Source organism: Eleutherodactylus coqui, chromosome 2, assembly GCF_035609145.1.
Source record: "Eleutherodactylus coqui strain aEleCoq1 chromosome 2, aEleCoq1.hap1, whole genome shotgun sequence".
Lineage (NCBI taxonomy): Eukaryota > Metazoa > Chordata > Amphibia > Anura > Eleutherodactylidae > Eleutherodactylus > Eleutherodactylus coqui.
The window spans coordinates 168,269,373-168,295,587 of record NC_089838.1 but is presented as its reverse complement, the minus strand read 5'-3'; the positions used below and the strand labels follow the sequence as shown (position 1 = coordinate 168,295,587).

Sequence of the window (26,215 nt, the reverse complement as noted above, 5' to 3'; positions counted from 1 at the left end):
TTTAAATTATTTAATAGATGCCAGGTACTTATGAAGTATGTACGCGTGCTGTACGCATGCTGGATATGACATGAATGGACGGATTTTCATTCATGTATAACCAATTTTGTAAATGAAAATGATGTCCTATGGGCTGTATACCACTATCTTGCACTTGTGCATGAGCCATCCAAAAAATAGAAATTCACTTTTGCTTAATTTTGCCATGTAACATTGTAAGTTTTGGTAGTTCAAGTTCCTAACATATAAGAACATATGCTGAAAAAATGCCATTTTGGTTAACGTTCGGTAAATCTCACTGAAAGTGGGCTTGCACACTCAGAACTTGTGCTTTGGAATTAACCTTTTCATGCAATCCAATCTAAATAAATGTCAGGTTACACAAAGTTAGATAACACCAATCACAGCTGTTAATTATTTAAATGCCGTGGTCAGTTCAGACTGTGGTATTTAATGACCCAACAGAAGGCGGGGGGGGGGGGGGGGTGTTCCTGTGTTTCCCCAACGGCCTCCCGCAATAAGACTGTTGGGTGTCATGGCAGATTGGATCCATGTGAATGCTCCCAGGGCTGGTTTGTACACTTTGGCAAAAAAAAAAATCAAGCACCTAGAAAACATTGTAGTTTTGCTGCAAAACTCTGCATACAGTTACATCTCAGGCTGATATACAAATGCTTAGAGTTGTGGTGATTAGAAGAACAGTCTTGCCACCCAAGGCCCTAGAAGTGGTTCCACCCTTGGTCTGTAAAAAGGCCCTCAGAGGCTACAGTGACCTCTTCTTCCGCTTGTGTAGAGCTTGTTGACCACTGGATATGCATCTACAATGCAATCGAAAAGATTTCGCCCAGTTAATGGAGTTTGAGAGGGGCGCATTATTGGAATGTAAGAAGCTGGATGGTCGTCTTGACGAATTATCTGCCACCTGGGCTGTTCTGACCAGACTGTTAGGATGTGTTGGGACCAGTGACTGCATGATGGTATGCACAAAAGGTGACCAGAATCAGGGCACCACCTCAATAGATCACCAGTAGAGAGGATCTATTTATTGTCTGACAAGCACGAGCAACTCCAACAGTTTCGTTGTTCACCCTTCAGAGACAGGTGGCACCATTGTTACAGGCCCCTGTGTCTGTCGGAACCATTTCCAGGCATTTGTCTAAAACATATTTGGTTGCACGGCGCCCAATATATGTACTGCCTTCCACACCCACCGACAGTTACCCACACTTGCAGTTGCCGTAAACAACGGAACTGGACTGCTACCAAGTGTAACCCGATTGTCTTCAGTGATGACGCCAGCGACGCCCATTTTTTGATTCTGAAAACCTAAAGGTCAGCGCCTCAATCCTGCCTTTGCTGTGAAACTGCATTTTGCCCCTCTGCTGGTGTGGTAGTCTGTTGGGCCATCGCATACGACTAGTAGTGGCACGAGGGGCAAAGACAGCTCAGCAATATGTTCAGGACATCCTGCAGCCACATGTGTTCCTCTCATGGCGGCTTCCAAGAGTCATCTTCTGGCAGGGTAATGCTTAGCAGTACTCGTCAAGGGTGTCACAGAAATGCCTCTACAACATTGCCTCACTTACATGGCCTGCCAGTATCCAGATTTATCACAAATAGAAGATGTATGGGGTCATGCGGGATGCCATCTTCGACAGCCGCATGTTTGCACAATCTTGAGGCTCAGTTACGGCAAATGTTCTCTGATATGAAACAGGATACCACACAGAACTTGTATGCCTTCATGCCTGCCCCCATTTAACATCTTGTATCCAAGCTAGAGGCGGTACAACAGGGTACTAGAGCCTCCCTTCAAGTGTTCCGTTTTTTGCAATAAATTTATCAGTTTGCTCTGATATTGTAGTCACTTGGTTATATCAGCAGGTTTTTTTTAACGACAGTATTTCTGCCTATTAAGCCATGCCTGAAGTATTCTGCAGTGAAGTACTACAGTATATAATAAGAGATAAAATGATCGCACGTTCAAGTCCCTGATGGGGAGTTACATGTAATTCTCCCTTTTTTTTTTCAACTAGTGCAAAATATATATATATTTTTTTCAAAGAACATCTATTCCCATTTTTAACAAAGAAATAAAAATAAAACCAAGGGGTAGCGGCTCATTCATAAAAGGCTGATCTATTAAAATTATGCACTATTTATCCATTATGATGATCCCTGTCAGAAAAGAAATGCATGATGGCAGAATTGTGTTTTGGTTTTTTTTTTGTGACCGCATATCTTAGAAAAAGAATGAATAAAAACATTCAAAACATACCCCACAATGGTAAAAATTAAAACTGCAGCTTGCATTGCAAAAACAACAAGCTTTCACAGAGCCCCATCAATAGAAAGATGAAAAAGTTGTTATGGGAGCAATATGTTTTTAATAAACAAATTTGTATTGACCACCAGTTAACACGTTATTTTTATCGCACCATTTATGCTGCAAAAATGCGCCCCGAAAAATGGCGCAATTGTATTCTTTCCATTTCACTGCATTTAAAAATTAATAAATGCAAATTTCAGTATATTATATGGTATATTAAGCGGTAACATTTTTAAAAATACAACTCCTACCGCAAAAAAACACATTTACGTTGTTACATCGGCAGAAAAATGTTACGTTTTTAGTTTTTTTCTTCCTGCTTTCAAAAATTCACAAGTGCAAAAATAAACTCTATGGTCCTAAAAGTGTTAAAACAATTATTCTAAACGAACAGAACTTCCTTGCTCCTTTTCTTTGCTATTGCTTTATGTCTGGCATTTCATACAGCACATGATGTATGCAGTAAGCCGGGCCTTTGACAGTTTTGCTTATCTTGATCATTTGCTGCTTATGGCACTTCTTATATGGTTTTGAAGTTTTCACACTCTTTAGCTGTCTGTGTTGATTTATTGTGAATGTCTAGAAATTAGCAGAGGGCAGATTCGCACATCTTCAAATTTTCTCAGGTTTAGTCATAAACATTTATATCTTGAACCTGGAGATTTGATGGCATGCATATCAAAACATTTTTTTTCTCTTGGATGATGCAATTAGGTGTCCGTTCACATAAGATTAACTTTTAGCTTGTGAATATAAATAGAATATTCCCAACTTCACAGCACAAACACTGACACACAATTCCTGTAAAGGAAAAAACGTAATGTGAAGACTGGGGAACTAATAGCCGCCAGTTAACCTTTGAAAGAATTGCTATGCTGCATGTCTTCTTTTTCGTTTGTGAGATGGCCAGAAATACTTTTTTGTTTTGACAAATTTTGAAAGCTCTACAAATATATAAAATAAGCATTTCAGTTGGCCATTTTTTTTTCTGGATAAAACAAGTAAGAGGCATTTTTGTAAAGAGAATTTTCAGCCATAAAATGTTCCAAATTTTGTTTGAGAGCCAAAAGTTTGTTTTTTTTTCTCTTTCTTTATCTTCTATAAGGCTGGGTTCACACTGGGCGTATTCCCGCTGGAAATCCCGCGGTTTGTCCGCAGCAAAAACCGCGAGATTTCCGCCGGGAGAACCGCCGCGGAAAAATCTGCGGCGGCTTTGAAGCGGCCCGGCCGCTCGCTTTTCCGTTGCGGCCGGCGCTCCCATAGAGCAGAGCGCGACGAAAGTAAACCATAAATAGACATGCTGCATCTTTTGCAACAGCGGCTGCGGCGACCGCAGCTGCGGTTTCAGCCGGACTTACCGCAGCGGATTGGCCGTCCCATGTGGACGAGATTTCTGAGAAATTTCGTCCACATGGCTGGCTAATCCCGAAATTCCGTGCGGCAAATCCGCCCTGTGTGAACCCAGCCTTACAATGGCGATATTGTGTAGGTTGTTGCAAAAGTAACGTAAGGATAAGCAGACATATTTTTTTGTCCCTTTTCAAGTAGCTACTCAGCATCTGGTTTACTGCTAGTGTGTATCTCAAAAACAGACCCTTCTTAAATAGAAGCTGGCTTGGTGATCAGCTAATAATCACACATTTGGTTTCTCTATCCCCAGGCAATTAGTTGTTACCACCACAAAAAGGACCTCGTGTGGCGCCGAGTGTTAAGGTAGCAGAAATGCAAGTCCTAAGCTCTCGCTCATGGAGGTTGCTGGTTCAATCCCTGTTTGGTTCAGGTAGTCGGCTCAAGGTTTACTCAGCCTTCCTTTTTCCTTCCAAGGTCGGTAAAATGAGTACCCAGCTTGCTGGGGGGGTAAAGATGACTGGGAAAGACAATGGCAAACCACCCCACAAAAACAGTCTGCCAAGAAAACGTCATAGACTAGGACTGAGTATTGGAACCCTATCTTTTAACCTCAATGTGCTCTAAAGGGGTATAAAAAAAGGGGTAGTTGTGTGTTTTTTTAGTGGTCAGCTTCCCACATTAAAGGGTTGTCACACTTTTAGATGCTTTGCTGCAGGAAGAAAACTGCTCCGTACGTTGCTTGCTAGCCTGGGTTAGTCCCTTTCACTCAATAGAACTCAACCCCAGTCCACTATGCAATGTACGGATCCGTCTGCTAACTTCTATAAAGCATTCTCAGTTGTGGTCATGGACTCCGTCACAGGGCCACACATAATTGCTAGCAGGGGCCTGGATGAGGGACACACATATGCCTATAATGCAGGTTTACACGGTTGTATTGATGCAGATTAAAAGGCAAAACTATTTGAGAGTTGTGGATCCAAATTGGTGGTTTTAAAAGGCTTATACATACATACATACATACATACATACATACATACATACATACATACATACATACATACGTGAATACATGTACACCTATCTATTAATGAAGATTTTTTTTTTAGTTACATAACTGTAGTGAAGGTAAGCCCTGTAGGCTTTTGGCCATTATGCATCCTCCTAAACCTGTAAGAGGCAGTTATATTAATGGCCTTTTTACACACATGGAAAACAGCACGATTCTCATTTGCTTGAGCGAATGAGCTGGTTGACGTCATCACCAGCTTGTTTGGGCTCTTGCAACCAGTTTCGACAAGCAGATCATTGTTGAGACATGTTCAGCACTCCTTCACTTTCCGTTATCAGTGGTGCAGGCTGTTATCACAGTCAGCAGCGCTAATAGGATTCTTTCAGCTTGTGTCCCGCTGTTAGTTCACAGTGGGACATGAGCTGTAAGCGCGCAGAACAATGCAGCTGTTTGCTTATGCAAAACAGCTGTATTGTTCTCGTAGTGATCGCAGCTGTGTCCTGCTCTGCCAGCATAGCTCTTGAGTAGCTAATTAGCTACTATAGACTATGCAAAGATGATCGCTCAACTGTCACTCAAACTGATCATCTTTTAGTGTAAATGGGGTTTAACACACAGAGCCACTGTAATGCAGTGAGAACCAGTCTGCCCATAACCAAGTGCCCTTCAGTGTCCCATAATGGGTCAGCTGCGATAAAACTTACACATAGCATCTTCTCCTCATGCCCCATTTGCAAGTGTCCTATATCAGCTCAAGAGGAAGCAGGACCCAGACAATTCGGCAGGCACTCAAGGTTCAGATTATGTACGGTCTTCCCCTCGCTCTCTTGTTTTAGATTTTATGAATAGCCTCAAATACACTCTTTTTAGGTAAGTTTCCTATTCTGGACACCTGCTTTTTCTAGTAATGTTGTTGATTCATTGAGCCCATGTAGTTTGGAAGGTTTCTTATGTCCCATCTGGTCCTTGAACACATGACTGATTTCTGCTTATTGTACACCGAATGACCTATTATGTGCGTATCCTTACAATGTTGGCATAATCCCCATTTGTCTTTTGCCATATCTACCTTTTGAGTAAATGTACGCACTTGGTGTTGTAGGTGAGAGGCATTCCTTGCAGCGACAGCAGTCCGTACCTCATCCGCCATCTGCAATGCCTTCGGCCAAGTCAACTGACCAGCTCTCCTTGAACACTGCGGGGTTATCAGAAAGAGAAGCTTTTCGTCTAGAAAAATTTAAACAGCTACTTGCAGGCCCAAACACTGACCTGGGTAAGTACATTACGTGAAGAGGTTTGTGATCGTTGGTAAAACACATAGCAACCAAATAAACTGGGATCTAGTGAGGAGTATGTTCCTCTAATGCTTTCTCACTGACACTTGTGTCCCCCTCTTCCTCAGTGAAAGTGGGAGAGATTTATCAAGCTATTTTATAGTAAGAATGGCCTTTGTTGCCAATAGCAACCAATTTGAACTCCGCTTTCATAAGGCATATTCATTTTTACATTTTGAGCATGCTCAGAGTGCAGAACACATGCTCTAACTGTTCATCATTGCCAGGAGCATCTCTTGAGCATGTTCTCTAACTGTTCATTATTACTTGGGCACACCCCACAGAGCATATTCAGTGTGCTTGCTGTACTTCATCCAAAAGCAGGGTGGAATGCAGAGCATTAAGATAGCGGCGCCCAATGTAAAATTTGTTATGCTGTTTATCCTGGACGAACAGTTGTGCAGCATAAAAATGCATGCAGCAACAATAAGGGTGTACTTGTCAAGTAAGTATAAGGCCAGTTCTCAGTGTGCTAATTATATATGGTGTAATTTAGCTGGTCTGTACTGAGCAGTCTAGAATGGAGGGGGTTGAAGGAGATTCTCCCTGTTCATGATTGCATCTGCTGGATCATGAGCACTGTGCACCCCAGCAGGTCACATGATTCACTCTATGATGTCACAGATCAGAAAGGGCTCACTCTTAAAAAAGTCACACATTTCTTTGAAAAAGGGGCTACACATTGCTTACCTCTGGGGTTTGGAAACCTTGAAACTCAAGTTGTATTACGGACTGGAATATCTAAATGCAGCATAGTTGACATTGTATAACTTTTATCATGAAGTATTGCAGTGTCTGTTTTTATAATAACCACATTTCGTTTGATGGCTTAGGTCATTATGTTCAAGTTGACGAGTCTTGTTGTAATCATAAAATAAAGTGCCATCACCAGCTTTTGGGTATATGATAGTAGTTCCTGACAGAAGTCTTGAATCCCTTGTTCCTATTATTCAATGTGTGGTGTGTCCATGTTCAACAGTGCGCAGTGATTTCTGGGGTGTTTACAACAATATTCAACCAGCCATGAATGGGTCGATCACAGTGATCCAAAATTTTGATTAGTTTCTCCAACTGGTGCCCACACACAACATATAGAGTCTTACTAGAGTAAATGCAAGTCTCATATCAAGACAGAAAAGGGGGTTTCTTTTTAACTTGCTTCCAGCATTTCTTGCAGAATTCACGTGGAGACATTGGTTTGACAGCGAAGTATTTAACACTCTGCTTCTGCATGTTCTAAATAAATTATCACCAAAGTATTGGCAGGTGAAATATACATTTATGTCAAATGAGATTTATGTCCTAGGGGGACTTGATCTTCACTTGATCCATAAACTCTACTGTTCATATTAAGAAAAAATTGGCAAATTCTCTTTATGAAGAATTCCTTAATATATTTTTAACTGAACATAAAGGAGGCAATGTCTAGTGAATGTAAATGCTGCACAGATTCACTGCAGGCTGTTAATAAGCTGTAGACCTGCCATGCTCTAGGTCCATGTTCAGCTAATTACAATATATTTGAGAATAGCTAATAATGTAATGTTTTAGAATATTGGCTCAAGTACTTTGTAGTATTTCAGAGGTTATTTCCCTGTTTAATCAGTTAAGGACCAAATTCTGTATATTACTAAACCTGGTCCTAAACTCTAAAAGTGTGATATGTTCACATGTAGTATATACGCACTGCAGGTTTTTTTTCTGCCATGGATTTGCATGTCAAAAGCACACAGTGGGATTCGGTTCAAGCAAAGTGGATGAAATGTGAAGAACTTTCTTCCACATAATCTGCAGTATAAATTGACTTTACATCTTCACAGTGGATTTCAACCCTTCAATTGAGCAAGGCAGAACTTTCTGTGGGTTTCCCCCTTTGGAAAATCTGTCCTGTGTGGACATAACCTAATGCCGATCACTCCCTCTCTGCTCCTGATGTTACCTTTCTACTGTGCAATGCTGGCTGCCTGTCCCTTCTCTCCACTGCTTTTTCAAACTTGAAAATGAGTGGGATGGTATAAGAATAGTGGAGTGAAACAAGTGGAAAATAGAAGAAATTGGGGGCTACGTCCTCTTTTTGAAGAGTGATGGGTTGAAATTTTTGGAATAAAGGGAACAGTCCCTATATACAGTAGATTCAGCCGACCCACCGTACCGTCATACACTCTCAGGTAGATGTTTAGAGAAGTGCCAAAGGTTAAAAAAATTAGGGTATAAGTTGCGACCTATAAACGTGTATATAATCACATAAGATTGATATTTGCCAAATATCCTATCTATCTATCTATCTATCTATCTATCTATCTATCTATCTATCTATCTATCTATCTATCTATCTATCTATCTATCTATCTATCTATCTATCGTGTTTCAAGGTCATGCAGACCTCTTCCTCAGTACTTCCTGGGGTCACACATCTTCAAGCTGAGATCTTTATAGTACCTTCTCTCAAACACACCATCTGCATCCAGATGTGTGTCTCCAGCAAGTACCGAGGAAAAGGTCTACATGACTTCGAAATATCTATAAATTTTGTTTTTTTAAGTAACAAAGAAATTTGGCAGATATTACTCTCATGTGATTGTATACGCCTATAGGGCGCAGCTGATACCCTATTTTTTTTTCATATGACTTTCGAGTTAACCCTAAAATGGACAAAAACATATTTATCATCTTTTTCCCACCCTCCACTCCACCAGAACTACAGTATCCGATAAAGTTCATGGCTCCACACTTTCCCTAGTCCCACAAGTCCTCTTTGTAATCAGGCCCTGTTCACAGCGGCATTTTTATTTTTGTTGTTTGGTTCCGTCCTTAGCCAAATAACAAAAATCTCTGTTGCGCCAGATACAGCATTAGCTGCATGCATATGATTCCATCTGGCTTTTGTCATGTTGCCTGGCATTTTCCTCAGTGAAATAGCGCAGTATACTATGCTTTTTTTGCCCAGGGCTGTATGCTGGATCTGCCGAACACAGCCTTTGGGGCAGTAAGTTAAACAAGGCTATCAGTTACTGACATGGAAAAATGCTTGACCGGTCAAAGCAGGTCGAAAAAAATCTTAAATCATTTTCAACAAATTATATTTTTAAAGACTGGATATTTTTTACCTTTTTAATAAGCTTTATCCTAAATTTATAGATCAATAAAAGCGGTTTTAAGTTAGCAGGATGTGTATAAAATATTTTGATGAAGTGGTTTCAAATAAAATCTTTCTTCGATTGCCGTATTTTAAATTGTATTTCTGAAAGCTCTTGACATTAAAATTTTTCTGATTAAAGGAAAGTTCTTCATTTTCTCTCTTTGATTCTTTGAATTACAATATACCATATACAAGTGATTAGAAACCCCGGCCTATTGAAATGCGCAAAATTGTCAGGCGCTCATAATGAGTTGAATTGTTATACGGAATCCACATTTAAATGTGAAAGAACCTTTTGCTTTCACTGTATTGAGATATATGTAAAATGTAAGCTTTGAGATACTCTCCAAATCATGACTGAAGAAAGCTTATAGTTAACTACTTTTTTGGATGGAGGTATTGTGAGTAAGCTATATGTTATTATAACATTTGCGCTTCTATCACCATTTCAGAACTGAATGAAAGATTGAAAATAGACTTCCTGGAAAATAACAATTCATTCCAAAGCCTCATTCATACAAATGTTTCCTTGCGTGCAGTTACCCCCCTAACAATTAACTCCCCATCCATTTCTCTTCATTTTTGTTTTCCTTTTTGACATAGGATAGGCTATAAACTGTAATCCCCATTGTATATGAAATGTGTATTGTCCTGTAACATGTAGGGGAACTGTTCTGGAGTCTTCTGCTCTTGGCTTTATTGCTGAAAAGTCTTAATGAGAGAAGTCTCTTAAGATGACGGGTTTCCTACTTTTCGGGAGATCATCCAACATGAGGTATTGTAGGGAGTATTTGTTTTTACTGGCAGGTTACCATACCATATGGTTATGTTGCCTATGAAGATATGCTCTTTATGGCACACCAAGGTCATCTTTATATATGTCAATTTGCTTAACTTATGATTGACTGCTTCTATGTGTGTTTATGGCAGTCACTACAGGTATTTTTATTCTTCTGCACCTTTCTTTTGCAGTGCTGCAGACTAAGGACCCTTTTACACAGGCCAGTAAATCCCTCAAACTCCCACATCCATTGGAAATCTGAACAATTATCGTTTAGTGTAAATTCGTGCCCCGACTGAACAAGGAACGAGAGTTTGTTCACTTCTCATGCATCGTTCCGTTTCTGCCTGATAGTCCCGTGTAAACTGCCTGTTTATTCTGAACGGTGGCAGGAGGGCCAGAATGACCTCAGATTACTGAACGATTATCGCTGGGATGACCTGTCGGGCCTTTGCCCTCAACAGGTCGTCTCGTACAGAAGGGCCCTAAGCCCTGCAAAAGTGTTTTGTGCTGAGTGAAGCAGTTGCTTGAGTGTCTGATACCTGAGCTTCTGCTCTAATAGGTGGGTTATCAGAAACTATTGGTGCCCCTAGAATGTGATTGCCAAAGCCAGGCTACCGCACTGATTTGCATAATAAACTGTAATATTGCAATGAAAGCGATCAAATGACTGCATCATGGACAAAAAAATGATTCATTCAAAAAGTTTTTTCCCCTTATAAAAAGCTTTATAATAGAAAAAGATAAGGGAGAATTAAAAAAAAAAAAATAGACGAAATTGATATTGCTGCATTTGTAATGACCCAAACTGTAAAAGTATCACTTTTTATCCTGAATGGTGAACTCTGTTAAAAGAGGAGAAATGGCAAAAACTACAAAAATGGTATAAAAAGCTGTCAAAAAGTTGTATGCACCCCAAAATGGCATAAATTAAAATGGCGTAATTTTGCCCAAGCAAGCCCTCCTAAGCCTTGTCGACAGGAAATAAAAAATGTAATCCCTCTTGGAATACAATGACAAATATTAATTTTAAAAAGGGTTTCATTGCCTAAACGTAGAAAAATGAAAAAATATGTTAGTCCCATGGAGATGAATGCATACGTGACTACCTGCTTCATTCATATGGTGACGCTTGGGACCCCTATTATTGTAATCGGTGGGGTCACAGCGGCTAGACTCTTATTACCTAGGCTGTGGATAGATATGTTGTTTTTGTGAGACAGCTCCTGTAATGGGGTAAAGGAATACTCCAGAGCAGACGATACTTAATGTCTAGTGCAGAGCCTTAAGTAATACATAACCTAGCGATTTAAGCAAATAAGAAAGATGGAAATAATCTAGAGATTTAATAAACATCAAAGAGACTACCGGTCGGTGTCTGTTTTTTACCAAGAGAATAACTAGTAAAGATGTTTTTGACTTGGATGCAGCTCCGAATTATGTTAGATCTCCTATTAGTCGAGCTGGATGGGCAATGTCTTTTTTCGGCCTTACATACTATGTTACTATGTATGTAAGTGTTGGTTTTGCCAAAGGCAAGTAGGAATTGTTTGGGCGGGTATATATAATGCAGATGATTATCTGTGTCCTAATGGGGACCACCATGCATACAGTCCTAGTGTACCCATAACATAAACCTGGATTCCGTTATCGATACATTAATGGCGCATGCCGAACACACCCGACGGTGAGGGATTCTCCTGGAAGTTGCAGTCGGTGACCGGACTCTATTTCAGCCATGAAAGCGTGCGTTGGATGATGGCGAACATGGAGGTGATGCTCAAACTAATATTAGCAAGCGAAGGTTGTAGAGGGTATGAATGCTAATCAGGAGAACAATTTACTTTAAAAATCTAATTAGTGCGAGATTCTAAGCTGAATATTCCAGATGTGAATACATTAATATGACCTACCATTGGTCTTACTGTTTCCCATTTTTGAAGGTGTCAGAATTAATTCTGTATTACTAATTAAGCTGCACAGATTAGGCAACGGAGACAGGCTTGCCGTGTGTGCTGTCAGAAACCATAAATTAGCTTGTTGTGATGGACATTAAAAATGACCGCACTGATATGTTAAAATGAGATAATTTAAGTAAAGCTAATTAATGCTCCCATTATACAAGTAGTGTGGCTAGAACAGCCTTCGCCCAGCTCTGCTGCAAACTCTTCTATGTGATGCTTTGTGTCATGCTGTGAAAGTCGCAGAGGATTTAACGGTTGCAGTCAAATGCGCTTGGCGATGGTATCAAATGGAGCCTGACACATATTTTAAGACAGTCTTTAAGTACATTGCTTAGAAATGTAGCAATTGGGTTAGATAAAGTAATCTCTTTATAAAGTGTTCATAAACATTGTAGACGGTGGTAAATTGACACATTTCTGGGAGTGATTGGTCGTCACACCCACGGTACGTGCACATGGGATGCGAGCATATTTTCTGTGTCTCTTCTATCTTTCAATCAGTTGTGTAGTGTTCTGTAAAATTAAATGGTTGTATTTAATTGCTACTTGTCCCTTGCTTTAATGAACTATAGCTTTAGAACTGGCTAATGCAGTTGGACACAGTGAACCACAGAATTGTCTATTTTTATACTGTTACTAAATGCAGTGATTTAGAACCCTTTAGGCTATTGCGGAACAGGTTGAGAAGATTAGTTAAGGTGCTTTGATAAGGCTTGGCATCGTTAGAGGCTTTTCAGCAGTTTTAGCTTGTAGCCAGCATTCAAAGGCTTTGTTACTTTGTGTGAAGAGTCCTAGTTTAAACATTTGTGTGCTGAGGGATAAGGTGGACTGAGAGCCGCTGTCTTCTGTTGGTGATCATATGGTTTTGAAGTTCTCCTCAGTGGTTTAAACCTTTATTGCTCTAGCACATGGTAAATGCTTTCCGCCACGGTTGTTTGGAGTCATTTCCTGATAAAAATTGAATAAACGATTTTTTTTTTCTTCTGTTGTGACTCTGGAAATACAAAGAAGAATACTTTGTGTATTCTTGCTGCTGGTAAGCTAATAGATAGATAGAAAGTATGTTACAGTATATGTGTGTTCTGTTAAAGTGCCTGGGATTCTGTTAAAAAGAAAGGGATAGACTTTATGCAGGTAAAACGGCGATAAATATTGCTAATGCAAGGTCATATACATTTTCAAGTTGGCTGTTTTAAATTAAATGTCATTTTTGCCATGGTTCTCATTCCTTAAAATAAGGTTACGGTTCTGCACTAGGGCAGGGAATTACATAAAAAATAAAATGGGCATTGCTCACCCTTTCGTGGTCCTTCTGGTCCTGCACTGCTAACCTTGTCGCCTCAGAGTGATGATAGCACGTTTATCACTCGTATGGTTGGTGCAGTCAATTGTTGGACACTGGTTCTATTCCGTTCATGCCTGCATATCCACGATTGGCTGCAACAGTCAGGTAAATGATGAACAAGATGTCATCGCTTCCTGTTACAGTGGGGACAAGTTCAGAAACGATGGAAGCACAGTAGAAGGGTGGATAATGGCTTTGCTAATTTTTTATTTTTTTGGCATCCTGACCAGGAGGGAAGCAGGAAGTTGAGTAGCAGCGCAGCGCTCCCATTGATTTCAATGGGAGTGAAGCTAGTACCTGCATTTCCTGTGCTGACCACTGATGATCATGTCTGGCTTGTTGCACTTGAAAGTGGACTGACTGATTAGCTAATAAACAAGGGTCTTGAGCAGCGGACCCCTGTCCATCCACTAATGATGACCTATCTAGAGGATAGTTCATCTGTGGAAAAAAGAGCAGACAACCTCTTTAAGGGATAAGAAAATGGTTACATACTAAGCCATTTTAAATCGAATCCTTTTGCACTGCGGCTAGTTTTGGAGGCATCTTTTTTGTTTATTTACCACCTTCTTCCCCGAGCCGTACTGTAACTTCTGTATTTTCCATTTTGAGGGCTTTTTTTGTGAAATGTGTTGTGTTTTCGTATTGCAGTGCATTGTGTCTGTCAGAGTTCTCCTGTTAAAGTGAACCTGTCATGTGCTTTATGATGTCCTCCCTGCGGGCAGCATAAAGAAGTGACAGACATGCTGATTCTAGTAGTCTGTCTTTTATGGGCCAATGTTTTCCAGTTTTCGGGTATTTATGCTCATCCTGCAGGACCCTCCGAGAGCTCCAGCTTATGTACAAGTGCCTTCGTAATAAAATAATCAGTGTTATTACTCATGTCATCCATCAATGGTTTTAATATGACTGACAGGTATATTTTATGAACCTTTCATGTTATACAACGTTTTGATTATCAGTTAATAATACTTATAAGCCCTAAAGAGCCTCTGCTCCGTCGACTTTTTATAAAACTTATAGCACGAATAAAAAGAAAGCATTCAATTTCATTTGATGTTTTCTCACACTTAAAGCAGTAGTTAAAGCAGCGATCAGCATCTGTTTTGTATTTTTTTGTTGTCCTATTTAATCTTTGGAGCAGTCGGCGCACTTGCATTTTTAATGAATTTTAATTTATGCTGTTGGTGCTGTGCTCTGTGATGAGCAGAAGCTGCGACCATAACGTGTATCTGTCCGTGTAGAGAGTCAACCTATTGCGTCACTGTCGGCTTAGGGCTAAATTGGGGTAAAGGTTACGAAAATGTATGATTTTCACCTTAAAATCTCTGAGTAAGTGTGATGTGGGTTAAATCAGACAGCAATCAGAAAGCAAAGTCTGAGAACCATCCCTGTCAATCCAAAAATGTCAAATGGTAAAACCTTTCTCTGCACATGTAGAAACCTAAAGGGGTATTGTAGGACTATGCTATTAATGGCCTCTACTTGGGATAGGTCATTAATATCAGATCAAGGGTACAACACCAGGCTTCCCCACTCGTCATCTGTTTTTCTGAACCTCTGTGTTATGGGAATAGCATGGTTCAGTGATGAGTCAGGAGATCAGCGGCCGGCCTGGGACTCCCTTCTATAATAAAGAGGCAAAAAAGTACCCAACATATGCATAAGTGTCTCTGGCCTTTAAGCGACCCTCCAGTTTCGGGATTCAATTCTGTCCTGGGACTGAGGGCCATGAAGGGAAGAGGGGTGTATAATATGTACAGTTGTCCGTCTCTGCCACCTCTCTGAATGGCCGGTGCTGATCACAGGAGCAGCTTTGGCCAATCAGAGAGCAGATATAGCACATTGGTAGTCTGTCACTACCAATTCACTGTGGAGGTAGTGCATTGGATGGTCAAAAACAGAACGCTGAACTGGCAGATAGGTGGGATGACAGAGATAAACTGCAGGTGGTATATACCCCTGCAGACTGGAGACAGAATATCTGTAGGGAAATTAAAAAATAGGTAAAATTCTAGTTTTCACCTATATTTTCTCTGACAGCTTACAGGGTCTTCTTGGCTGCTGTCATTGACAATAGATTGCAGGTATCAGATATTCTATAAAATGCTAATATTTGTATATTTACTTGTAGAAAACAAAGAAGCTACATAATTGAGCACTTCCTAACTTCCCCACCACCTAAAGCTGCTGCCAGTACTGAGGAACTGCAAAGCCCTGTCTCTATGTTCATTACTATGAAGTGCTGCTAATGAGATGTAAAACGAATAGGATTTGCCTAACACTGCCTTTAAAGCAGGTTAAAATCCTGCTTCACAATAGCAGTGAGTGCAAAATATTGTTGTAGCCGACTTATTTCATCAAGCCTTTTAGCAATGTTTCAATATGTGGCTACGAGTTCCTGAATTCAGTCTTCTCCAGCCGGCAGCGGCCTCTAAAATACTTGACCCTTTGAGCTGACGGCACCATTTAGCGGCTACCTCTCGTCTTTGATGCAGCCTACTTGCACATATATGTGCCATACTGTCTTTTCTAGAAACCTCACGGTTAGGCATGAATACAGATGCTTTAAAAAAAAAAAAAGTACAAGGTGTAGCAATGTGCGTGTCTACATAACGGCCCCTTTGTCACCAAATGTAACCAAGTGTTTGTCACCAAATATAACCAAGTGAAAATGCTTATCTGAGGTCTGAAAGTCTGACCTGTCCTTTTGTCCAGTTGATCGGAGTTTAGCATATGATTATGTACAGTGCCTAGTAAATGCTGCAGAAATTAGCAAACCAGTCATTATGATATTAGCTTACCACCTTAGCTAGGTAATGAAAAATAATGATTTGTCTTCTGCCTGACACCCTATCGTACCAAGGAAGACTAGAATGTGTGTGTTAAAGGAAGTTATTAATTAGGATGCTGTGTTTACCAAGGTCACAGAGATTGCTTTCCCAACCTTCCTTAGCTATTTCCATGCACATCTGATGGGGGAGCTGCTGTTCTATTCACTTCCACTCTAAACCGGAATCCTTTTAGGCTTGTGCTGCTAAATTGCTCACGAAATTTGCTATAAGAACATAAAGCTAAATCTAGTTTATCGTTTCCATCGTTTAATTGTTCATGCAAGCCATCTCCTCATGTAGCGATTTACAGTAATCTTACTGAAATAACAATTTTGTGCCAAAGAATGAATAATGAATGTGATGAAAGTGTTGAGCTCCTTAAAATTTCTTTGCTAGAAATGTTTTGTACTTCTCCTGGAACACTTGTGTGTTGGGTAAGACTATGCAGAGGAGCGCAGTGAATGTTAAATAGCCATCAGTGCAGGTATTCACATTTCTTTCCATCTATTAATCCTAGAGAGATGAATATGGTTACAAATTAGCAATGGGGATGTTTTATTAGAGTAAACAATTGTATTTCTTTATTTAGTGATCGTTCCTATGGATTTAAGGGACAAAAAGTGGTAGACTGTGATTAAGAAGCAGCAAAAACAGGATGGCCGAGTTCTACTGTTTAGGCCAGGTCTCACACGAAGCAAGACAGGTCAGATACATAGTAGTCGAACATCACATCCTGGCATTATTTGTATGTTGTGTTATAGGGTTATAATGTCACTGCCGCCTCAGTCTTGGGATAGAAGCACATGCCGTAGGAAGCATTTTGAACCTCCCGTTAAATGGTTTACACCTTCAAAGCCGAACCAAGACAGCACTTTGTTTCAAGGACACAGGCCTAGTGATACCAATTATGGCCATTAATTGTACACTGCAATACCGCCTTGGGAGTATTCCGTACAGTGGTAGTCTAGGTAAATAGTAGTATCTACATAGAAATACCCATAGTATTGTAACCACTGCAAAACCTTGGCCATAAAATATGCTGTCCACTTTCCAGTTACCATAAAATAAATTATATAGCCGTTCTCAGAGTAGTTACTGTTGTCACTGCCCAGACAAATTCAGTAGACATGTTGCACTCATAAGGCCACGTCTATCTCCTCAGAGGTCCTACTCTACTCTCTAATCCACGAACTACATTGGAGCTGCCAATCAGCATCCACTTTAGCTGTTTCTTCCTGCTCCGATATCTGCAGTCTAAGATCAGCATGGCAAGTTCATTTACGCAGAAGTGAAGTTTGATTGATCTATCTAGGCAGATGTATGGCATTCTCAACCTGCTTTACGAATTATGGACTTTCTTGCTGAAGCTTGGACTTTTTTCTTTTTAACCTATTCCTGTCCAATAAAATTTTCAGACCTCATTCAAATACTATTATTTTATAATGTTTTTAAATACAAAGAAGATAAGAAAAGTTACATATTTTGTTCAAAAATTAAAAAAGAAACAAGGTTGGATTTCAGATTTTACGATGGCAAGTACCATAGGACATAGGGTAGTTAAATGTTAATAAGGTTGCATAATCGGATTCAAATGTATATTAGCCTCTTTCTCTCAAACTCAGTACTATGGAGCAATTCCAGCAACCTCATTGTTTCTGATTCACAATTCCAGCAACCTGATTAGTTGTTTGAGTTCCCTGATTCAACCGGATTGGTTGTTTGGGTTCCCTAATTAAACCTGATTGGTTTTTAGGGCCGAGCTTGAGAGTAAAAGGCCTAATATGCGGCCCAAATACATGTGACTGCAAGCCAGATGCTGCTCCCGAGCCACACATTTATCACTTTTTGTATGTGTTGGATACCATTGTGACACATTAGCAGGTTACTGCAATAATAAGTCGCAACTCAGCACAACTTGGCGCGGTCATGCTATTTACGTAGCACGGCTGCCATTCAAAGTTAATGGCAGCGGCTATGCTACACAATTGGCATAGCGAGGTTTAAAGGCGCTGGGCGATCTGTGCTATAGCTGTAGCATGCTATCCTTAAAGGGGTTCTGTCACTAAAAAAGAAAAATGCTATACTTATCTATTCCTCCCCCAGCAGTCTACTTACCAGATCTTTACCTCCCTTATCTCCTCCTGTCTCCTGCTGTCCGGGGCTCACTTCAGCTCCAGCTGCCTGATTCTTCTCCTTCCTGTGAGGTTACCTACATTTGGTTGGCAGTCTTCCAATGTATGTTATGTCACAGCTCACAGGCCAGCAGGAGGACTGCCTATCTTCCTCAGAGATTGCTCATGCGAGCTGTTTCTGAAATAGATTACAATTCCTTCCTAGGCAGTGAAGCTACAGCACAGGGACCTGACCTTCCCTGATCCAGCAAGAAGGAGTTTGTGATAAGCAGCCCTCATAACAAGCTGGGCCCAGCCTGCAGTGAGCTGACCTGGGGCACTAGAGAAGCTCAACCAGGAGAAGATGTGCTAAGGAGACTGACAGGGAAGGGATAGGTAAGTTTAGATATTTTTTTTTTTTAAATGACAAAACCCCTTTAAAGGATGGCGCATCTACATCTGTATGTGCCTTGTAATCCCACTGGTACATTTTAACCAACTTTAACCAATTATGCAGTAACTTTCATCCATTGAGATTTAACTGTAAGAGATTTAACTGAAATGCAAAGCCTATTACTATAGACAAGGTTATCCCAGATGTGTTTAAATTCACTTACTGTTGTTTTTCTAACCACATCTGCTAGACTTTTATAGCAAACCTCCTATTCAATAAAATAATAGTTTTATTCTTAAAAATATTCCCTCTCCCGCAAACTTATTTAAAGTGACCCTGCTGTCCTGGGACAAACTTTGAAGCTAGATTGGTGGGAGTAATATTACTTGGTGCCCTCTGTGCTATTCTCCCATGGATCTGCCGATTTTCCGGCCTTTCTGTCTTGCAAGATGGTTACTCTGCTTCTCCGATTACTAGATGTACCTTGCATATCAGTAGTCTGAAACAGTTCACCTCCTGGTTTGGCCAGTTCTGCTTATGTGAGCTTTGCTGCCAATTATAAAATGTACATTGTGGGAAACTCCGTTAAGACACAAGGACCGTGAGCTACTTTTAGATCTGAGAATTAAGCAATAAGACAGACTGTCACCTACACGGGAGTTAGACTTTTGCTGTCATTGAAGTCTATGAAACGTACTGATGTCCAATATATTATATATCTTTTCATCTTTATAGACAAGAAAGATGAATAGTGTAAAGGTGGGGCAGGAGATAACTGATTCCTTTGAAGATGAAATTACTTTCTTGATAGTGATGTAATATAGAGGGGGGTTTTGGGAGAACTTTTCTTTCCCTCTAAAGACGTTCTCTATAATGGAGGAGCACAGAGTACAGGAGTTATTACTGCTTTTTTTTAACTAAACTTCTCCACATGAATCCAACAACACTTCAACCTGAGTGGAGAATGCTTCTGATAATATGGGTCCCCTGATGAAAAGTTAATCAGCAGTAATGACCAGTGCTAATAGGAGGAAAAAAGCACACCTTGAAAGCAGTGGTGGTCAATGTAATACAAAGGTAAACCACATCCTCCACAAGGAAAGACTCTAGAAAGTGGTAATGGAGGCAAATAGGTGAGGGTCTTGAGTGGAGGACCCTCTATTGCATCTAGATCTCTTTGCCCTAAAGAAATAAGTTGTAGTTGAAGGTAGACGAGTACACCAGAATTACCTCATGGCTTCATAAAACGAGTTCCTCTTTGGCTGCCCAACTTCGTGTAGACTGTAACCGACCCGGGATGGTTGTTTGAGGCACATAAGCATTTAATTGCTCCACTATGGCTGACATTCCTGAGTGGGTTGGGGATCTTATAGTATGAGAAATATGTTTCATCTGTTAGCTACTCGTGAAGGGGGCAGATGAGGTATGGCCGTACTAGTGGTTGATTTAAACATTAGTGAGCTGCAGTAGAATAGTACTTAGACATTTGGATGTTAATCTGTCGTTACATAAATGCCTCTACTTGTAGGTTTCCCTTTCTTACTCCGCTTACCTTTTAACAATGCAGATTCAGGTATAACAATTATATAATGGCCACTCTTTCATCTGCTTCAGGATCTCAGATGACTGTTTTTCAGTGTAACTGTTGACCTACTCTCCCTTTCCTAGAATTTTGGTTTACAAATTTTATTTCCCTTTAAACATTTTACAAAGGGCTCATTCACACAGGCATGTGCAATTTTGGTCTGTGAAAACACACCATTTCTACTGTAAGCGTGTATGTTTTGGGTACATACGTATATTTTTTATGTCTGCGTTGAATCTGTCATCCATCTTGAATGTATTGAGAAAATAAAAAAAAAAAAGCAAAGCCTACCCAAGTGATGCAGAACTCCCGTACGGACAGCTCCCGCAGTGGTTCAGCAGTGGTATCCGTGTGTGCAAGTGGACATGAGGCCTTATGAGCAATTTTGGTCCATGAAAATTATGGCTCAAAATAGCACATACTGTGATTTCCGGTAACATTTTTATTCATTTACATCAGAGGTTCCCAAACTTTTTTGCCGCATAGACCACTTGCTGATGTTTTTGTTCTCCGTAGACCCCCTGCCTGCCTAAGGCTGAGTGCACTTGACCTGTCTGATTCCGTATGTGGGAGCCCTCAGGTGAATCCAGCCCTCTCTGCCCAGCCATCATCCACACGTACCTGTCATTTCTTTTTTTTTTTCTGTACTGAGATGGTCCGCACGGCGAGCTGTCAGACATGCGCACTACAGATTCTTCTTTTTAAACCCCTACTCTTCCCACATCATTGCTTAGCAAGCTCGCGGAATCTGCAACCTTTCCACAATGTTAGTTGCGGAAAGGCTGCGGGTCGGACAGCTTCCATTGACTTCACCCGCTAAGGAATCCACTTAAAAATAGAACATGCTGCGACTTTTCTTCCGCGAACGGAAAATTGCAATTGATTTCAGCTCGTGTGCAAGAAAAATCATTTTTCAATAGCTCGTTATGGGTGGTATTTGCTGCGGAATCCGGTGGACAACGACCCGGATTCCGCAATGCAAATATCCCCGCGTGCACCCAGCCTAATATTGAATTTTCCTTAACTTTATAAAATCAAACGGGTTTTTCCCAGCTGACAGTGCTGCTCACTTAGATAGGGATTTTTGTAGAGTTGACAATTGTAAAAAAAAAAAAAAAACGTACAATTTTTATTCTGATTTCTGGTGAAAATACACAAAATGCAAGTTAGTATTTGAATTCAGAACGAAACAAATCAGAGCCTAGTAAATTTCTTACATAAAAGGAATTCACAAAGATAATGTTATTAATGGGAGGGATGAGTCCGATGCTCTGATAGCAATTGTTCAATATTTGGCTTCAAATTAGTGAGGGCCAGTCTCAAATCTCCACAACCAGTGATTTGAAATCAGTTTTTTTTTTGTAAAGAAGATTGGCGACTGCAGTTAAACTCCTTTCCACGAGGTATGAAGATGGAAAAGCTATCAAAAATTTTCTTTCTATGGCCTATAATGCAAGATAAGGTACAGGAACACCCCAATACGTTGCTGCTGGTATGAAAACTTGTAAAAACTTGCACATGAATATAGCACACCAGCAGATGGGTATAGTTTGCGCAAAACTTCTTGGGCTCTGGTGGACTATTTGAAAACCATGCGCAGTAGAAACTTAATCGGTTAATTAGCTACTGCACAGGTCTGTTTTGTCTGTCGCCAGAACCCAAGAAGTTTTACTTGAACTCAACATAAACAATTTTATGAACTATCAAAGAGGTAAGTAATTTCTATGTCTATTATAAGTATTATGTTCACACAATCTGTGTAATGTGTATTATGTCATTTATAGAGTGCCTAAATGTTGATAATGACCTGCTTAAATGGAGTTTGCTCATGTTTACCCTTATTTACATCTCGTGCACCCCCAAATTTTTTTCTTGCTGAAATGGACCCCTAGCAAGTCGAAGTCGACCCCTGGGAGTCCATATAGACCGCTTTGGGAACTTCTGTTTTACATGCAACATCTGTGCATCTAAAAAAAATAAATAAGAATGAATCATAGAATGGGGTGAACGCTCATTGAAGGATCACTAAATCATCCCACACAGATATTTGTCCAGCCTTTGTTTGAACACTTGCATCTAAGGAGAACTCACCACCTCCCGTGGTAACCTGTTCCACTCATTGATCACCCTCACTGTCAGAAAGTTTTTTCTAATATCTAATCTGTGTCTCCTCCCTTTCAGTTTCATCCCATTGCTTCTGGTCTTTGCTTGTGCAAATGAGAATAGGGCTGATCGCTCTGCACTGTGATAGCCCTTCAGATATTTGTAGACCGCTATTAACCCCTTCCCGCTGCAGGACGTAAATTTACGTCCTGGCAGCATGGTACTTACCGCAACAGGACGTAAACTTACGTCCTGGGGATAGCGTGGGATTACATATGATCCCGCGCTATCCCGCAGCGGGAGACGGCTGTCAGTCACAGCCGGCGTCCCGCTGCAACAGCGAGGGGGCGCATCGGAGATGCGCCCCCCGCTGTTAATCCCTTCCCTGCCGCGATCTAAGTAGATCGCAGCAGGGAAAGGGTTCACAGAGGGAGCGCGCTCCCTCTGTGTCTCTGGCCGGCTCTCGCGATGTTATCGCGAGAGCCTGGCTGGTTGCTATGGCAACAGGATGCCGGATACCGGCGTCCTGTACTGCCCTAGCCTATGATCGCTATAGTAAGCGATAATGTATGGCAGGGAAGAAGCCCTGTCATGCATTATCGCAGCGATCTGAAGTGTAACAGTAAAAGTCCCTCAGAGGGACACAAGTGTTGTAAAAAAAAGAGAAAAATAAAGTTCAAAAAATCAAAATGTAAAAAAAAAAAGTCAAACGCTTTTTTTATGCTTTTTCTCATATTAGCATAAAAAAATTAAATTAAAAACCCCACATATTTGGTATCAACGCGTCCGTAATGACGCGTACAATACATTGAACATGCTTTTTATCCTGCATGGCAAAAAGCGTAAAAAAAAATGCTAAAAAACTGAGGCAAAATGCTAATTTTTAGCATTTTGCCTCCCATAAAGCGCAATTAAAGTGATCAAAAAGAACAGATGTACCCCAAAATGGTACCAATAAAAAATACAGCTCGTCTCGCAAAAAATAAGCCCTCACAGAGCTCCGTACAGGGAAAAATAAAAAAGTTATAGCACTTTGAATGCAATGAGTTTAGAAAAAAATAAGAATTTCCAAAAAAAGGGTTTTTATTGTGGAAAAGTGAAAAAACCTAAAAAAAAAAATAAAACATTTTTGGTATCGTTGTAACCGTACCGGCCCGCAGAAAAAAATTTGTTGTATCATTTATGCTGCATAATTAACGCTTTAAAAAAAAAAAAAATCTATGGCAGAATTGCTGCGTTTTCTCTTTCTACGATCATAAAAAAAATAATAAAAGTTTTACAATGTAGTCTATGTACCCAAAATGGTACCAAAAAAATCTACAGTTCACCACGCAAAAAACAAGCCCTTATACGGCCGCGTCGACGGAAAAATAAAAAAGGTTTGGCTTTTGAAAAATGGAGATGGAAAAATACCAAAAATCGCTTGGTCCTCAACGCCAAAATAGGCCATGTCAGTAAGGGGTTAAGACTCTTTTTGGCTTTCTTTTCTACAAGCTGAACATTCCCAGATCCTTTAACTGTTCCTCATAGAACATGATTTGCAGACCGCTCACCATCTTGGTAACTCTTCTCTGAACTTGCTCCAGTTTGTCTGTGTCTTATTTAAAGTGCGGTGCCCAGAACTGGACACAGTATTCCAGATGAGGTCTGATTAAGGAAGCGTAAAGGGGGATAATGACCTCACATCATCTAGACTCTATGCTTCTCTTAACCCCTTGAGTGGCGGGTTTCCTACCACCCTGTCGTGCCCACCAGGGCAGGTTTTTTAAAATGGTCTAATCATTGAATTTCAACTAGTTTTGCAGTTGCGTCTCAAGAGCCATAACTTTTTCATTTTTCCATTGACATGGCCATATAAGGGCTTGTTTTTTGCGGGACAAGTTGTGATTTTTTAAACAGGGGGGAGGAAAAAAAGAAATGGGGAAAAAAGAAAAAAGGGGCCATGTCATTAAGGGGTTAAATAATGTATTAACTTCCTTCTCTGGGTCATTACGACGCACATGGATACCACATGTGTGATTTTATTTTTGATTTTTTACAAAGTAAAGGGAGACAAGTGTTTTTTTTATTTTTTTAATAATTTTTTTACTTTTTTTTTTTTTTAATTTTTAAAAAATTTTTTTTTTTTTTTTGCCCCTTTAGGGGACTTCCACAGGGACCCATCAGGACCCCTGATCACATTCCGGGGTCCGATGGTGACAGCCCTTTACATGCTGCAGTGACAGCCCTTTACATGCTGCAGTCACATAGACTGCAGCATGTAAAGGGTTAACACAGCAGAGATCGGAGGTTTTCTCTGATCTCTGCTGTAAGAGCAGGTACCTAGCTGTCCTCTGACAGCTAACAACCAGCTCTCCCTGCCACAGAGACCATCGGCTTGCTTCTGACAAGCCGATGGTCTCTATAGCAACCTGTAAACAAAGCAGGACATTGCCGACATGTCGGCAATATCTTCTGCTGGTTTTTCAAAGCCCTTGCACTGCTCTCTGTGGGACTGTGCAGGCAGAGCACACTGTCACAGCTTGTGGCATTGTGCTCTGCAGCTCCCATAGTGATACATAGCCCGGAAATCTTCCGGGCTATGTTGCTATGAGCAGTGGAGCTCGTCACGGAACTTTTCCGGGCGTGCCACTCAAGGGGTTAATAGCAGGAAATCTAAATACTCCAATTTAATTCAGTGGGTCTGTGTTTTCTATATTTCCATATCTAGTCAGTAAGAAACATGGACTGAATACGGTCAGAAAATACATCCATTTGAATGGGCCATAAGGCCTCCTGTCCATCGGAGGCGCGGATTCTATGCAGGGAATCCCACACGGAATCCAGCACTGCCGCGGCCACTGAGCCCTGCTTACCTGTATTCTCTGGCAGCGGCGTCCATGCGGATCCCTCCACTTGCAGGTTCGCTGTACTGTGCATGGTCCTCATGTCTCGCTGTCAGACATGCACAGTACTGGTTTTTTTGTGTGTGTGTTTTTTTTTAAATCTCCTGCTTTCTTGCGGTGTGCCGCGGATCGGACGGCTTCCATTGACTTCTGTGCGCGATCAGCAGAAAAATGGAGCATGCTGCGTTTTGTTTTCTGGACCAAAAGGTCCGCACATCAAATCTGCATGTTTTAATCCATTTGCGGACACCCATGCATCCCTATGGGCGGCTTGATTTACGGATCTCCCGCGCATCAAACCTACCTGTGTGGACATTGGGCCTACGGGTACTTCAAACTGTGTTTTTTGGAAAAAATACAGCTGTGGGTTTTGATGCTGTTTTTAAGCCACAGCCAGAAATGGATGCAGCAGGAAGAAGCAGATGCCCTTCTCTTGTATCTGTCCTATCTTTTGAATCCACTTCTGGCTGTGACTTGGGGAAAAAAAGCTGCATGAAAAACCACCACTAAACCGGTGTGTGATCTTTATACTTTCATCACGGAGAAAGCGGCAAACATTTAGAATCATTTGCTGAGCTGGAAAATGAACATCTTTAGTATTTTATCTATTTCAATTTTTTTGTTTGAAACAATAGATTGGTTTTTAACACAAAAGAAAGCTTTCCTTAATTAAATCCCACACGGTATTGGCTGCTTAATCAATTGTATTGAAGAAAGCAGAGTGTGTAATTAGACCTTCTGAAGTGTTTTAAGAAAATTGACAGTGGCTCGTGTCTAGTTTTTGTTGGTGGTAGAGATAGAAAGGTGCTTGTTTTGTAATCTGGTGGTTCCCTTTATATCCACTCCGATATACCGTTTTCTATATTTAATCATCTGGCTGACCCACAAATGTGATTAGCGATTCACACATTTTGTACATTTCTCCTGGGAATACTGAATATTAGTTATAATCAATTATCAAGCTCTGTTGCATGTGGCCACTATCTGACCTGCATAAAGCATAGTCTAAAATTCTTTCTGAAGCTCCTCAGTCCACTGACACCATCTTT

The 26,215-nt window shown here is 40.6% G+C and overlaps 1 protein-coding gene across 1 annotated transcript in view; it reads left to right on the top strand.

Annotated features, from left to right (window-relative positions):
- TBC1D22A (TBC1 domain family member 22A) overlaps positions 1-26,215 on the top strand; it is a 490,668-nt gene that overhangs the window by 48,621 nt on the left and 415,832 nt on the right. The window contains exon 4 of the mRNA XM_066591889.1: positions 5,794-5,964. Within this exon, the coding sequence (XP_066447986.1) occupies positions 5,794-5,964 (171 nt within the window). The remainder of the gene's footprint in view (positions 1-5,793; positions 5,965-26,215) is intronic.